At 34.1% G+C, this 18,548-nt stretch overlaps 1 protein-coding gene across 3 annotated transcripts in view; it reads right to left on the bottom strand.

Annotated features, from left to right (window-relative positions):
* Nucleotides 1-18,548, bottom strand: part of PICK1 (protein interacting with PRKCA 1) — a 65,353-nt gene that overhangs the window by 25,957 nt on the left and 20,848 nt on the right. For all 3 annotated transcript variants that reach the window (XM_069831713.1, XM_069831712.1, XM_069831714.1), the window contains one exon: nt 723-834. In XM_069831713.1, the coding sequence (XP_069687814.1) occupies nt 723-834 (112 nt within the window). The remainder of the gene's footprint in view (nt 1-722; nt 835-18,548) is intronic.

Below are 18,548 nucleotides of genomic sequence, written 5' to 3' on the forward strand. Positions count from 1 at the left end.
CCCCGGAATAATTTTTCCTTGAAATTATTCAAACCTGCTTTACAGGAAGCTACTACCTGAAAGCCAGATTTCCATTAAATAATGTGTCATAAAAATATCTCAATTGTAACAAATATAGGTAGGAGAAAATCTGTTTATATCCGTTAATTCACTAAACATGGGTTATGTGGTAAATAAAGGCAAATGTAACACTTAACATAACAATACAACTCTTAAATAGTACAGCATTTACTTAAGCATAAGTCCATACCTGTGGAGTAATGGTTAGCGTGTCTGGCCGTGAAACCAGGTGGCCTGGGTTCGATTCCCGGTTGGGACAAGTTACCTGGTTGAGGTTATTTCCGGCGTTTTCCCTCAACCCAATATAAGCAAATGCTGGGTAACTTTCTGTGCTGGACCCTGGACTCATTTCACTGGCATTATCACCTTCACCTCATTCAGACGCTAAATAACCTAAGATGTTGATAAAGCGTCGTAAAATAACCTAAGCATAAAAACATCAATTTTTGGTGTGCAAGTTTTCCTTATACAAATACTCCGTAACGAAGATGGTGTAAATACAGGAATTAAAATATTTTAACATAATGGCACAATTTATTACAAGGAAAATAGTTTCACTACTCACGAAGTTATTTCTTACAAATATCACAATAAGTGTAAGCATCCTACACCAGATCAGACAACGAAGTTTATTTTGGAGGAGGAGAAGGTAGCATATTTACTTGTACTATGTAGAGACATGGACAGAGAGGAGCACCACCACCAATGCTGATGCCAATCAAATTGGAGTTGTCTTTAGTAATTGTGACACTACCAGAGGTAACTGTCATTCCCCTGAAATCAACAATAGTCTTGTTAGGTAAATGCTTAGAAGCTAAACTACATAACAGCGGTTAGTAATAAGCACTTCGAAAAATCAGTAGACCAATGTTTTCAATATAATGTTGTAAGTATGCCTTTCCTACTAGAATATCAGAACCTCAAAAAATTAGCTGACATGAATATTTTCGCATAGTTCGACACCAGCATTATAGTATATCGGTGGTGTTTTGGTGAAAGAACTTAACCCTCATTTCTTTAAATTTGAGTTTTTTTTTTTTTTTGCTGTAATTTGTTAAAATTTAATTACAAAATGTTAAGCTATGTTTCTAATAATTATATTTCCATTCCTTCATATAAGGTAACTAATAACACTGTACATAAGATTAATTTTTGGCCCTACAGAATTATCTGTTATGGTTACCATTAGTTATTAATGGAGAAAAATTCACTCTGGCACCAGGGATCGAACCCGGGCGCTCTAACCACTGAGATATGCCGAGGCTCAATCACCAGAACCAGATCGATTCTTTCTCCTCTTTCCCTTAGTGGACTTATAATAGCGTGCAAATTAATCCGAACACGATATATTTTTACATTTTCTGTCATTTTTGGCCTCACAGCTGCTCATACCGCTTTAATTGACATCTGTAGTATGTGTAATTCCATTGTTCAAGGTCTGTCATTATTTTTTTTATAATATGTGACATTTTGCCTGTCGTTTTGTACTTATAAGCATTTCAGTTGTGTTGAAGACTTAATACAGCAATCCTGTGTACATTCTGTCGTCTTCACAAATGGATACAACTCCACGAAAACGGCCTAAAATTATAACATTAGCAGAGCATTCTTCTATGACACAGAGGCAAATTGCTGCAGAATGTCACATCGATTTGGCTACTGTTAATTCGATTATAAAGTGATACAGGGAGACTGGATCCATCACACCCCAGAAAAAAGGAAACTGTGGCCGGAAAAGGAAGACTTCACCTGCAGATGATCGTTTAATTGTCAGGAAAAATAAATTAAATCCTAGACTAACTGCTGTCGACTTAACCCGCGAGTTAATGGCTACCACTGGGGCGAATATTCACATCACAACAGTGCGGTGTAGGCTTTTGGAAGCTGAACAAAGGGCTCGTAAGCCTATTAAGAAGCAACTGCTAACCCCTGTTATGTACAAAAAACGCTTAATGTGAGCAAAATTACATCAACACTGGACAGTGAATGACTGGAAGAATGTACTTTTTTCCGATGAGTCTCATTTCGAGGTCCACGGCCACCGTGTTTCTTACGTACAGAAAGGATCCGAAAAAGTAACAGCAGCTCATCTCCAACAAGCACCCAAATACCCCCTAAAGTAATGTTTTGGGGTTGTTTTACACATGAAGGGCCTGGAGCATTAATACCTATCAAGGGAATGATGAATTCTGACAAATATATTCACTTATTGGAAACCAGAATCGTACCCCAGCTGCAAAAATCATTTCCGGATGGCAGAGGTGTGTTCCAACAAGACCTGGCACCATGCCATACGTCTCGAAAAACTACAGAATTCTTCAACAAGAAGAATATTCAGGTACTCCCCTGGCCAGGCAACTCACCCGACACCAACCCCACTGAGAACTTGTGGTCAATTTGCAAAAGAAGAATGCAAAAAATGAATTGTTCTACAAAGGAGAAGATGATTTCTGCCCTCATTGGTGTATGGTTTCGCGATGAAGAAATGAAGAATATTTGCGGGAAATTAATGGAATGCATGCCAAATCGTCTCAGAGCTGTTATTAGGAACAAGGGAGGCCACATAGATTACTGAGGTATGTCTTAGATCCTTTTTTTATCCCGTTTGAGTGTTTTTGCATAAGTAATTACGTTGTTCGGATTGATTTGCATGCTACTGTACTCCATGTTCGATATATATTAACAAGTGTTAAAATTTAATTTTTGTTGTTCCAGACAAAATCTTTCTTTTGTGGGATAAGCCCTTTTACCTATACACCATCGATATGATTAAGAAAGAAACAGAAGATGGTATCTATAAGAGTATTATGTACTACTCTATATTTTTCTACTGAATAAGAGAGAATCAAGTTTTTTTTTAATAGTGTAAATTTTAAATAGTACGTAAATTTATGAAGTTTAATCTCCTCCTCTTCTTCTTAGGCTCTACAACTGCATTTGCTGAACACTTTGGCCTTCTCTACAATTTTCCGCCATTCTTTCTTATCTTGTATATATATTCTCTAATTTTTAATCTTCATTTCTTTCAGGTCGTTTATTATATCATCCTTCCATTTGATTTTTGGTCTTCCCTGTGCTCTTGTTCCTATTGGTTTCCACTCCAACATTACCTTGACTAATCTTTCATCTGAGATTATGATTATGTGGCCGAACCATCTTAATCTTTAATGAAGTTTAATGCCATTGGTAAACATGTTGTAACAGAAATAGCTAAGCCAAGCAACGTTACATAGAATATCCTTTAATTTACTAAACACTGTGTTCAATGTATATTGTAGTGGTGAGTTTATAGGACGGAGCAGCAGTTATTTGAGCCTTTTGGCTTCAGCTTTTTTTTTTTTATTAAAACACAACATTAAAATAACTCCAAATTCAAAAAGGTAATGTATTTTAAAATTCAACTTAAACTCTAATGATACTTACTTCAAAACGAAAATTCATACATAGAACAAAATTAGGGAATACAGGGCCCGAAAAAAAAAAAAACACAGTAACAAATTTAAAAGACAACATAATATTAAATGTAAAATGTTCGGTGTTGTTATTTTATAAAATAGATTAAATGTTTGGATATAAAGAGGCTGAATAGATACTAGCGTAATAACAGAAGTGACCCAAATTTTTCTGGTAATTTTCACTTTTGCATAATTAGCTCTCCTAAGACCAAAAATCAATTTTTGTTTGTATGTCTGCCTGTATGTTCATTACCTTTTCACGAGATACTGGCAAAATCGATTTATATGAAAATTGGTATATAAATTACGTTGGATCCCACTTAGAATTTAGGCTATGACATTCAAAATATCTTCATTGAAAGGGGAGTTATAAGGGGGCCTGAAGTCAATAAATCAAAATATCTCGCATATTATTGATTTGTTATCTCGTGAAACCAAATGGATACATGTGCCATAGCTCATAATAAGAATCCTATGGTAGGAGTAAGTAAACTATACAAGTGAGAACGTAACGAGAGAGGAAATCGTCCCAGTGCACTGTTTCTTCCCCTCGAGCGCAAGTAGGTTCCACAAGATAGGGAATGGCCTATACATTACCAAAGTTTCTTTAAAAAATATTTCCGACAAGTTTTATTCTATGCAACATTTTAATAGGACTGATATTTAACGAGATATATGAGTTTTAAAATAACAATGCTTTCTACATCAATGCCGCCTCAATCAGACTAATACAATGAGTTCAAAACAAAAGACTCTGCATTTATTTCAGACAGCCTTGCACAACAAACAGAAGATGTTCAATTAACACTATTGTTATATGGATATCACTGTAATCTATATGAATATTAAATGTTTATCAATATTAATATGTAAAGAGAGAGAGTGTATGTGTGTATATGTACGAAGTAATGTCCGAAGATACTTAACCAATTTGGATAATTCTTTCACCATTGGACGGACATAGTCTATATATCATTATGGTAACAGAGCAAATCGAGGAATTAACACAAATGCGCAATATGGTAGGATTAAAACAGATCCTTATGCATGAGCTATTCCATCTCAAATCGACCGAAATATAGAGAAAACTGACCTTACAATTTCTAAATACAATTAAACTTTTTTTGTACGTAGAGAACTGTGATACAATGCTCAGAACTTCACAGTGTTTAAATTAAAAATATTTAAATTTATCGTATTTTCATCAAATTTGCAACTTTAAACTGTTGTAGCTCTGAAACCCTTTCACCCAACGATCAAAATCATGGTTTATTTTGATGCTGAGAAATTAAAGTTTATATTGACATATAAACAGATTTTCTTACTTTTTATGCAAATGGAGAAATTTAGATTTTTCCTCATTAAGACGCCTTTGCCTAGGAAAAAATATTTTAAAAATATATAGTTAGATTCCGCATTGAACGTAAAAATAAACACATATTATTTACTGATGGCACGTTGATAAGAAAGTATTGAAAATATCAAATAAAGAAAATAAATAGTATGCGCATGAACTAACCAGCTGACTGTGAGACGGGAGCTAGCCGAGACAAGCAAGGCCAGGAGACATAAACACATGATGTGTCGTCTAGCAGTCATGGCTGTGCTAGCTTTATCACAGGTTTTCATAAACACAGGAGTAAAATGACGCCCAACGCTCGCTTATCTTCAGCTCTCGGCCAGTGCGTGCGGTACTGCGCTGTTCAAGTCCAGGCATGTGAAAATAATCTATTTAATACCCTCGAAACTTATTGCCATACCACTAAGCAAACAATGCCGAATCCCTCTTAATAATGCAAGGTTTTTTCTCAATATTTTTTACCTTTTTTACAAATTGGCAAAAAGCCTAAAAGTAAGTAAAATCAGATTATCTGTCTCTCTGTGTACAATAAAAATAAGGATTACTTCTTAACATAACCTATCAAATGTCAGCTTCAAAATGAGCTCCCATTCAATGTTCTGCAGTAAATGGTTCCAGAGTTCTGAGCACTGAAAGAGGCTTGTTTTTATAAAATACGCTAAATTTGTCGCTCAATAGTACGAAAACCGTTTGACTTTCGATAGTATATTTTTGAAAATGCACTCTCCTCAGCACCTTGTATAAATAGGGAAAAAATTAGAGTATAAAAAAAATGCGAGGTTTTTTACTGATTGATTTCATATGGAATAGCCCGCACAGGAAACTTGATATATTATCGAAACATTTTTATTACTTAATTACGTATTTGAGTGAGCCACTGTAATCTATAACCATACTTAAATTTTATTTAGTCCACATAAAGTGATAATTTTATACAGTCGAACCTCCGCATAACGATATTTGTGGGTCCTAGCAAGTTGTATTGTTATATCAGGGTTATTGTTATTTTGAGAGTCTGCGATTTATCATATAACATAAAAAGTGCAAGCAGAGTACCATTTCACTTACAAGATAATACTAGGAGGTAACATATAAAGGAACTAAATATAATAAATCATACATTTATGTACTTACATACTGCAGAAGTATATTTAATGCAGTATAATATTACTGCATACATCTATTTTTTAAAGAAATCTGAAATTTTTTCTTTGCTTTTTGCTCTGTAAGACACATCTTTGATTGCTTCTGCTGTTAAGAATTAAATCACAGCCACTAGTCACCTTTGGGCTGATTTGGAATAACACTAGCCATATTAACAGACTCACTTCTTGTATATACAACAAAACTATTCTCATACGATGAAAGAGTAATGGAACAGAGAAAAATTCTCTCTGGCACCGGGATTTGAACCCGGGTTTTCAGCTGTATGTGCTGATGCTTTATCCACTAAGCCACACCGGATACCCATCTCAGTGTCGGACAGAATTGTCTCAGTTTAAGTTCCAACTCTTGGGTTCCCTCTAGTGGCCGCCCTCTGCACTACGTCATAGATGTCTATGAACGTAGGACCGAAGTCCACACATGTGCTGAGGTGCACTCGTTATGAGTGACTAGTTGGCCAGGATCTGACGGAATAAGCGCCGTCTTAAATCACGAAGTGATTTACACATATCGTATATATTATTTTAATGTACCGAAGTACATATGATATTTCCATGCAGGTATTCTGCGTCATCATACAATGAAAGAGTAATGGAATGGAGAAAAATTCTCTCCAGTGCCGGGATTTGAACCCGGGTTTTCAGCTCTACGTGCTGATGCTTTATCCACTAAGCCACACCAGATACCCATCTCGGTGTCGGACAGAATCGTCTCAGTTTAAGCTCCAACTCTTGGGTTCCCTCTAGTGGCCACCCTCTGCACTACGTCATAGATGTCTATGAGCGTAGGACCAAAGTCCACACATGTGCTGAGGTGCACTCGTTATGAGTGACTGTTCTCGATTGCTTTACATAACGAGACCATCAAGTCACATTACCATGTGGTCATACTTCAAGAACAGCAGACACCATGAAGTGGAATAAATAGGTTTCACTTGATCATGCTGCATATTTAATGTACTTTCCAGATGAATAAGATCTGGAGAACAACAATATTTTCTAAGTCTCCACATTCCTGTCCAACCTATGCTTGTTAAAAAATTTAAAAGACAACTAAAATCATTCCCAAGTGCATCTCATAGTGTTGGTCATATTGCATGTTGATGCTATGTACCATCATATTTAAAAGAATGAAATAAAATATAGTGCACTATGTCTGATATATGATACTATCATATCAAGTGTAGGATCACTACTAATATAGCTGTGTAACAGATACAGTAAACAATCCTCAATCTGTTGAGTGTACCTCTTTTCGTCATGATGATCTTGTAAACTAATTCCACTGTCACACAGTATTCTCTAAGCTACACAATTTATTTCCTTCTTGTACAGACCATTAGTTTTCCCAGTGATATCAAGGAAAGCTCCCAAGTATTTTAATACATTTTGTTATTTTTGTCACGTGGATGTATCAGTATGCTATCCAGGGTAGCAGGCATTCAATTTGCTAAAATGTATCTGCCATTATCAGTAACATTAAGTTTCAAATTCAACATCTCTCAAGTGTATTTCAATGTTGTTTTTACATTTAATATGCTGATTTTAGTCTTCCAAAGATATTGTGTCTTACAGTACATTATAACAATTTACTATCCACTTATAAAATGTAGTTAAATATCGGATTTTCCTATTAGTTAATTCCTTCCTGTCCAAAATGTTCTTAAGTGTCATATTTTAAATATCCTTCACTACAGATCTTCCTAAAATTGAGACTAAATAATGATCCCTACAAAGTTAATGTCACAATCAGCTTCCTAGAAAGATCAGACTAATATATTAGTCTAAAAATATAACAGTATAACTGCTCTCATCCCCTCCCCCATCCCGAAACCAAATGACAATATAAAAAGACAAATTGTTTAATATAAAAAAAGTTCATAAAACGCAGTATCACGCATGTTAAACATAAAATATTAGGCTAAAATTGTTCCCGAGAACACTTGTAATGATTAGCCAAGAAATGGAATGAAATCTCACACAGAAAATGACCACTCCAACAACAATGATACGTAATGCAGCTAATTTCAGAAGTATTAAAAATGATGCTTTTAAATGATAGCTCTTAATGAAATAAAATAAATCTGAAATAATAATATAGTTTTATTAGTAAAATAAATACACTGATTTATAAATGTATATAGCATTTTAGGAACTTATGTAGAAAAACACTATACAAAAATGTCCAGTGGTATAGTTAATATTACAACTATAGAGCTATTAACATACAAAATTACTTATTATATTACTATATGGTAATACTGAATCACTATGTAGAGGAGTTTGTTTTCAAATACAAAAATAATTTTTACTACAGATGTGACAAGGCATAGAAGTATCGTACAGTCTCACTCTTTATTAATAAAATATTTTAAACTTCATAAAATATCTCGATGATCAATTGTTGTCATTTACAAAAATGGATTTCGAATTCACGATAAATAAATGCTAAAGTAATGATGTGATTTTAAATTATCTAGCAAAAGAGGTCCAGTAAGTTATATCTTTAATTTCAAATTAAGAAACTTCACACTGAGGAGTTCAGGACTCATAAATTAAAAAGTATACAGAAGGTGTTCTCCCAAACCAAATTTAAAATTACCTGATATTTCTCTATTTTCCAGACACAAAAACTATTTCCCCCCCCCCCCCGGCACAAAATTACTAAAAATTAAATTGGAAATGAAGTTTCTGGCCATGACAATAATTCTGAAATACATTTTAAAACTTGATATCCAAAAAAATAAATGCACAATGTAATGCTTATTTAATTTCAATACGTAAATTTAATCCAATTAAATTAATTTAAAAATAAAAAATGGAGTATTCAAATTCTCCAAACAACTTTCTTCTCACAATGTAATGACACTTTATTTGAATCCCGTTCTGTATTCACAAAACTGTGCATGTGTGATATTACAGCCTTTTATCGTCTCTCCAGTAAAAAAAAAAATAATAATAATCTATTGCATAAATAAAGGACGATTAGGAAAGCTGTGAATGCAATATGACTGATCAGGCTTGCCAACAGGACACAATTTTTATGGTCAATCGAAGATCTAAACATTAAAAATTCGGTAAAATTACTTTTGTTTCAGATACAGGCAAATACGTTCATTTTATTTGGTAGAAGAATAAAATTCCAAATTTCTTCCTCAATTTCCTGACATTTTCCTGTCATTTAATAAATCCTCTGACATTCCCAATTTTCTAAACAGGTGGACAACTGTATACAGAGATTTAAAAATTCAATGAAAACTGCATTTATTAGAAATTCACTAGTATTTAATTTAAAATATATAAGGCGGAATCTTTAAAAATGTAATCAAGTTATCAACTATAAAGAAATGATATAAGATTTGTTTAAAACCTTACAAATCAGGAGATAACACTCTTCTATACTGATTGTCACAGGTGCAATAAAATTTTATAAACATCTATTGACTACTTGAAAATAAGTAAGATACACTAGAATATAAATAGTCACTAACTTCAATGATATAAGCTAGCACACAACTCATTTTGGTATTACTAAAGTAGGAAACAGGAAATCTATTTAATGTTAATTTGCTATGACAATGTTACAATTTTACTAACTACAGTCTAAAACTTCAAAAGTAGGAATATTAACTTTTAAACTAAGATATAACATGGTAATAACTGGCAGTTGGAAAAATTAATTTTTAAGTAACAAGAAATCATTTTATTTTCGAAATTAAAAAAAGAGAGAAAAGAAAAAAAAAAAATAACAGGTATGAACAAGTGGCTGTATAACATGTTTACATAAATATATGTATCTTAATACAATATTGTATATAGTGAAAATATGCTTACTTACAATGTATTCTTTTTAACTTTAATTAATTATGATTATCAGAAAGTAATTAGGTAATATAATTAATGAAATTTTTTCCACACTACCAACATATGTTACAAGAAAGAGAGAAAACTATGGGCATAAAAATACATTTTTGAGAACAATAGGTATGCTGTCTTTATGGTAATATGTTCATAAAATTTTCTACTGAATCAAAATCGATAAATAATATAATTCAGCCAATTTATATTTAGTATTAGAGTTTCTACGAATTCTGCTTCATAATGTTTTACATGATTGCATAATGACGATTAAATGGGACTAATTTATACTCATTCAGTATCACTAAGAAGTTCTATATACATTCTGCTTCATAATATTTATATACAACTTTGGGGGCATTTTCGCAAAGATATCAGTTTCTGAATAAGCTGGAAGCTGCTAACCTTTCAATAATATAAGAGGGAACATTCACATCTTGGCAAAGCCTGTATTTCTAATAAAAATGGAAGTAGTGGAATATTTCCACTTTTCTTCCCCACATTGCTTTCAGTGTTGTTATTGGAGAAGGAGGGTCAGGCGGACTACAAAAATCCTGTTAAAATTCTTACTATTAAAGCTGTCTCAAGATGGTTGAAAGCATAAGCCTTTTTAAAGAATATATTTAAAATTGTTATAACCGTTTTATTGGATTTAATATATTTGCATGAATACACTCAAAGTCCAGAATAGCAAAATAAATATAAATGCCCAATTTATGGCAATCTTACAATTTATATTTAAATAATTAATTGCTTAAATGGCGATCTTACTCGTGTTAATTATGTAAGCATGTGCGGCTTACAGCTGTTTCGGTGCTACTTGACACCATCCTCAGAGCCTTCTGTGTCTCAGCGTCATCTCAACTTCGCGCCTGTTGTGTGGGTGTGTTCGTATGTGTATGTATGTATTTATTTACACTGCAAGTGGGCATGCACCCGGTGGCAGTGTTATACACGAAAGTTCGTTTGTGTGATGAAGAGTTGTGTCAAATAGTGTGAGTGTTCTGAAATTGATCTGTGTGTTGAGAATTTGATCAGGGTGTGTTTTAGTGTGTCCGTATATTTCATATTGTTCTAGTGTGTTGAGTTTTTGTTTTTTGAGTTGTATGTGTAGGATTTCGATGTCTGTATTTATGTTACTGTATGTGTGGTTGGCATTCGTTACGTGTTCGGCATATGTAGATGTATTGTGTCCTCTGGTTATTGCTTTAATGTGTTCTTTGTATCGAGTTTGCAATGATCTGCCTGTCTGTCCAATGTAGAAACTGTCGCAACTACTGCATGTGAGCTTGTATATGCCTGTGTGGTTGTATTTATTTGTTTGCGTTGTTTGTGTATTGAGATGTCTTTGTAGTGTGTTTTCTCTTCTGTATGCTATGTTGTATTTCTGTTTTCTGAATGAGGATGCGATCTTGTGTGTGTTCTTGTTTTCGTGTGTTAGTGTGATGTATTTCTTGTGTTCTTGTGTTTGTGTTGTGTTTTGTGTTTGTTGAGTTTTTGTTTTGTCTTCCTTAAAGCAATAACCAGAGGACACAATACATCTACATATGCCGAACACATAACTAATGCCAACCACATATACAGTAACATAAATACAGACATGGAAAACCTACACATACAACCCAAAAACCAAAAACTCAACGCACTAGAACAATATCAAATATACAGACACACTGAAACACACCCTAATCAAATACTCAACAAACAGATCAATTTCAGAACACACACACTATTTGACACAACTCTTCATCACACAAACGCACCCACACAACAGGCAACGAAGTTGAGATGACGCCGAGACACAGAAGGCTCTGAGGATGGTGTCAAGTAGCACCGAAACAGCTGTAAGCCGCACATGTTTACATAATTAACACGAGTAAGATCGCCATTTAATCAATTATTTATATTCAAGTGTTAAAAGTAGTGTACGAAAGATTCAACATGAATTCATATTTGTTGGTTCCAGATGTGGACGAGAGAAAACTAAAATTCGTAAGAAACATAATAAGCACTTATGGCGCCAAGAAGTAAATGTCTGTAACAGAGCATAATATTATTTTTATTTAAGTACTGAATATGCCTTCATGCCACTGAAATGTATTTACTCATTTAACAAAATAAATAAATATTTTTTGACGCTCTATATCTCTCTCTTATATCTTACTACATAAAATAGTGGTTAATTATATGTGACATAAAAGTAAAATCCGAAAAAAAACTGTCATTGCTATATCAATGTTCTAACACAGTGAAACCAAGTTTATGTATCACCACAAAAAAATAGTTGAAACAATTTTTAACTGAAAATGAAGTCTAAGGGTGACAGTAATGAATAATAGTATTATAAGTTTAAAAATCAAATCATAAATGGAAACCAATTATACTGGCTGAAGCATATCAGTTTTTTCCTTGCATATTATCTGCATCAAGTTTTCACAACCACGAAAACCCAAAAACATACCAGGTTAAAAGCATATAAAGTTCTAGCATGTAGTGAGGCCTGGACCGTCCGAAACTCAGATGTTCAACGCCTAACAACTGCGGAAATGAGATTTCTAAGAAGGACTGCTGGCTACAGCTTGCTTGACCACAAAAGGAATGAACCAATTACAAAAGAATTGAAAATTACACCTATTTATGAATATCTCAACCACTATAGACAAAAATGGCTTAACCATGTCAATAGAATGGACCGTTCCAGACTCCCAAGACAAATTCTCCGCTATATACCACATGGAAGACGATCTTTGGGACACCCCCTGAAAAAGATGGATGGAGACCGTAACAGGCCACTAGGTCTAATACCTGCAAGGACGTTGATGATGATTATCTGCATTTAGTTGAGGTTTCTAGTGTATGTCTAATTCACATCACTGATTAATACATATTAGTAGAATTTATGTTCAGGTGTTCGTTCATGATACAAATTAAATTGCTTGCAATGTCGAGTTGCACAATGTAAACAATCAATCATGCAATTTCAAAAATTGCACATGCCAATCATATTTTGCCAATTAAGTTGCATGCAATTTCAAAAGTGGCATTGTGTACACAGCAAAAAGGACAAAAGTGCGCCAACTGAATTTGATCAAGATTGTTATTAGTGTTTCGTTTTCAACAATACATGTCAAATATAGTATGATGTTTTCAATATTTACAAACAATTTAACATATATGGCCGAGAAAGCACAATGGACATCAGCTAGTCTTTGGACTTTCCACTAAATTGTCTCTTTGTTACACTAAAATTTCCAACCCCAACTCTTGCTCATCACAAGCCTGAGGTCAAAATACTGAAAGAAAAGGAAGACAGAAGAAGCACGCTTGCAAACTGCAATTTAGCATACTTCTGTGTTGAATTGTGAAGTGTTGATACAGCTCTTGTTAGAACTGCAAATACATTGAGGGAAATGAATTTCTAAAGATGAATGATAATGTAGTTTTTGTGATTGTTATAATAAAGACTACGTACTTGGACTCTCACTTTGAGAGAAGAACATAGGTTAAGGGTGTTCGAGAATAAGGTGCTTAGAAAAATATTTGGGGTTAAGAGGGATGAAGGTACAGGAGAATGGAGAAAGTTACACAACACAGAACTACACGCATTGTATTCTTCACCTGACATAATTAGGGACATTAAATCCAGACGTTTGAGATGGGCAGGGCATGTAGCACGTATGGACGAATTCAGAAATGCATATAGAGTATTAGTTGGGAGGCCGGAGGGAAAAAGACCTTTGAGGAGGCCGAGATGTCAATGGGAAGATAATATTAAAATGGATTTGAGGGAGGTGGGATAAGATGATAAACTGGATTGGTCTTGCTCAGGATAGGGACCAATGGTGGGCTTATGTGAGGGCGGCAATGAACCTCCGGGTTCCTTAAAAGCCAGTAAGTAAATACTTGTGTATTTTGGGGCGTATGATAGTGTCGCGGTTCAGGCATAATGCTGCAATGTTGGAAGGTTGCGGGTTCTATCAATTCCTGATGGGGTCATGGTCATGCAGAAATGCAAAATACTTACAATTCGACCTCACTTTGTCCCAAATTTCTTCACTTTAGTATGCACCTGTCACTTCTTGTAATATAGAAAGAACATTTTCTGTGTTCAAGAATGTGCTTCAGATAAACACACAAGCTTAAGTGAAGAACATTTGAGAAATTATAGTACATTCAGTGACATAGCCAGCGGGTGGGTCAGGTGGGCCCAGGCCCACCCAAAAAATTTGCAAATATTTTAGTTTTTTTAAGGGAAAACACTCAACATTAAAAATAAACCATGGATCCAGAGCAACAATTATAATCGATAGAATTAAGATAAAAAGTCAAAAATGAGTTCATTTTTTCAAGAGCCAATTTAACTGTGTTAGGTTGGGCCTAAAAAAAACTGACAGCGATAAAAAGAAAGAAGCTGTGAAGGCTACTGGACTGTTACATCAGCTAGAAAAATTTGACACTTTAATTTATTTGATATAGACGATATTCTTGCTCTTGCTAATTCATTATGGAAAGCACCTCAGTCTTCAAAAATGAATATTAGTAAATGTTCGTCCCTCATTAAGGCAATGATAGAAAACTTTTCAAAGCTCCGAAACAAAGAAAAATTCGAAGAATTTTATTCTAGTGCTGTTTGTATGACAGACGTTTCCGAAATCAATAACTCTGCACAAGAAAAAAGAAATCATCAACCACCTCAATCTCTGATAAAAGACTATTTCGTTACTGATGATGGTGGTGCTATGCTGAAGAGTTCCGATTCAGAGCAACAAGATAAGGTTTTGCTGAGAGCAAGTTTTTATAATATACTCAATAATGTCATATCAGAAATAAAAAGAAAGTTTGAAGAAAATCCTGTTTTCTGTGAAGCTGTATCAGTTTGTGATCCAAAGTCTTCTGATTTCATGAACTTCAGGATGTTGCGAGAACTGGCTGACTTGTATGGATCTTCAAATTGTGTGTTAAACATAAACAACTTCTAGAGAAACAGTGTTCCCTAGTGAAATCAATAAATATTAAATCAAAACGTGTGTGACCTATATTCTAAACTACAGAATATAAGCATGAGTTTGGCATTCCAGGAACTATTCCAAGTTTTACAAATTATAGGCCTATTGATCTGTCCCATCACAACTGCATCCGCAGAAAGTGAAGATCTACCATGCAATGCTGTAACTTGGAACTTTTTGTCGGAATCTCTCAGTGGCGGATGGTGGGTTTTGAAAATTGAGAAGGCCAAGACGTGAGTGTTGAAAGGTTGCATTTTATGCATTAAAAAATTTAGGGCCAAATTCACTCAACAATCCTCTTCCTTCGCAAACTGATTAGGTCAGAGACAAATCTACATTTAGTTCTAAACTATCAATATTTAATATACTGTTTAAATAAATATACCTCATAACATAAAAGAAAAAAACTGGAACATCGCAAACAAGAGAAAAACTTTACGCAAAGAGAGAAAACTAACAATACACGTACATGACGCGATTTTCTAAAGCCAAGAAGAAAGAAAGAGAGAAAGAGCTGCCAATACAGCTGAACACAGCTGAAATCAGCCAAGACTAGCAGTACGCTTGTCAGCAGTGAGTAGGATTTCTCCAATTTTCCTCCTCTCACGAGTTCTAGTCAGGTTTAACACTCCGCTAACCAGCTATCTTATTGGTTGAACTGCTGTTGTCATGGTTACTGGGAAGGAGAGTCATATAGTTGTCTTTGCTGTCCCATTCTTGCATACACACTGCAGACTGCTCGATGTTGATTGTACAGGTTACAGCGCTATCTGTCTTCTTTTGGTACGAATTATTTGTGCTATCTATAGCGAGCGTGCATCACCAACTGGTCAGCTTGACATAGTCATATTGAATAGTCAAATTAATATAAAAGGAAAAAAGTCCGTAATTTGCTATAACTTGTCAATGATCTTACTTCAGCTGGAATCAATACTGTCATTGTATTCTGGCAAATATTAGAGGAGGCACAGCCTCCCATGCCTCCCCTGAAAATCTGCCAATGAAATCTCAGCGAAATGAAAATGAATATGTGTGATGCTGCAACTCACACCACAGCCCATATTTGACCTGATTCAAATTCCATCTTTTCATTGTAATGAATTTTATATGTAGTGAAAGAAGTATCAGATGATGAAATTTATCCCAGAAGTAAAAATGGAACAACTGGATAATACGCAGACTAGAGCAATGTTGATAGTCGGCATTACTCACTGGCCACTAGTCACCGGGCCATACTGAGCCGTGTCAAACAAAAGACAATCGAAATGATGGTAGTAAAATTCGCGACTATATTCTTAAACAAATCACTCCATTAGTCAAGTGCAAGGTTTATGCAGTACAATGACGATGTTTTGAATGCACTAAAAGAAAATGCATATGTAGTAAGATAACAACGAAATAAAGGGGAAAAAAGATGTGTTTCACAGAATATCATTTAAATAACGGAAAGTAAATTTCCGGTTAATGTTCGCCAAAGCGTTAAGTACATAATTACGACCGTGTTGAAGTTTTATTTATGGCCTAGATAAAATACCTAGCCTTTTACGAAGAAAAAAAAAAATTAGGGGTCATGAAATTATTCCCTGCTTCAATTATATTATTGTTTATCAATATTACGAAACAAAAACTGTCATAAAGGCCATGACCGACTAGAAACATCGATACCGAAGAGATAAATCCATTCGGCTGTGATGAAACTAAAGAAAATGCGAGAGAGATTTTAGTTCGAGATAAAATGGACACACAATTTTGATGACCATACTGTTAGTAACTGGAGATCGCTTGTAAGATCTGTCTTAATCTTCATGTAGAAATGTCGTCCAAACAAATTGGTGGTCCAGGGAAAAATCATTGAAATAGATGAAAGTAACAGTGGTGCTATCTCTTAGTAATGTTCAGAACGAAGGAGGTAGAGAGAAAAAGAAACAAATTTCTTCTTCTAATGACACTACAGACCAAAGTCATTTTTTTATGTTGGCAACATTGTGTATTTAGTTGAATTTGGTCGTAACCGTAACGGCACAGTTCAAATCTAACGTGCTAATTCTCCAGTTCAGCAGTAAAAATATTGCTTCAACAAATGTCGCAGAAAGTTTACAGGCAAGAAAAATAGGTTATTATTTTCAGATGGAATGAAAAAAAAAAAGCAAAGGACCATTCGAAAAATCGAAGTATGTAAATAAAATACGCAACTACTTTACACACAAAATAAAAAAAAATTTCGCCACTCTCCACTCAAGAATAAATTCTGGGGCAAAACTTTTGGATTGATTTAATTTTATACATATACATGAGAACTGCATAAACTAAGTTTCACTGTGGGTACTCTAACCTAATTGCATAAATTACTATTAAAAGAATATATATATTTCGGCAATAGAAAATATCTAAAAACTGTAAGAACATAAACACTGTCATATAAATTTAAGAATAATTCAACATTATACAAATTGTTTCTATCAGAAATATTACACTATTGCTGCAGATGGTGCACCAAATATATAATATAAAAATGTTGCTAATTTTCTAGATACTGTTACAGTCAGTGTCCAGGGCAAATAACAGAAGTAGATAAGACTCACATCTATACTACAGAATATTTAAACAAATATATTTGTTATATTTTCTACTGCGTTGCATCTAATTCTGACAATGTATGCCCTGAACTACAGAGCAACAGAACCTAGAAAATTACTAAAATGTTTAGTCACTTCTCCATGGAATTTATTCAAATTTAAGTTTACAGAGTGAGTTGGATGAATATTTATAAAGTTATAATGTTTATAACTTAAGAAGCTACTAGGGTACATTCAGCAATAATTATTTTTTTGCTGTCAACTCTTCTCGCTTTGAAATGGAGAAGGAACAGTACTAAAAATTTTTACTTCTCTGTGATTGCTTAGTTTCAGAGCTTATATCACGTGACTAGTGAGATCCATTCTCTTTTCCAATGATATGATATAATGAGCTAATTGGAGAAATGTTGGCACATTCACTGGAAAAATATAAATACTTCGAGAAAACTTCCCCAGTAATATTTTTATCTCATGAATTTCAAAGTGACCTGCTGGGATTGAACCTATGTCTTCAATATGAAATACTAATTTAGCTATCAAGCTTGTGTGTACATATATTTACACTCCAGATTTACCCAGAGCTTTCCAAAACAAACAAAAAACGTACTTTTTTTAATCCAATGATCTTTTTGTCACCATAGCAATGCCTTCAGTGCACCATGGGATGTGATCTACAGGGTGATTCACAAAGTTTTCTCCTGGTTTATGGAGGTGATTACTAAGGTTATTTTGAACAAAAAATCTAAATAAATTAATGGCATCACATTCGGTGTTACAACACATTTTCGAAACGCGACATCTATACTAATAATAAATCTGTAGCCAAAATTTTTCTGGTAATTTTCGATTTTCCAAAAATAATTGGTGTTAACATGTATAATTAACCATCCTGAAACCGAAAATCGCATTTTTGAAATTTTTGTTTGTATGTCTGTCTGTCTGGGTGTTTGTTACCTTTTCACGCGATAATGGCTGAACCGATTTATATGAAAATTGGAATATAAATTAAGTTCGTTGTAACTTAGATTTTAGGTTATATGGCATTCAAAATACTTTATTTAAAAGGGGGG

The sequence above is a fragment of the Periplaneta americana genome, chromosome 7 (genome assembly GCF_040183065.1).
Source record: "Periplaneta americana isolate PAMFEO1 chromosome 7, P.americana_PAMFEO1_priV1, whole genome shotgun sequence".
Classification (NCBI taxonomy): domain Eukaryota; kingdom Metazoa; phylum Arthropoda; class Insecta; order Blattodea; family Blattidae; genus Periplaneta; species Periplaneta americana.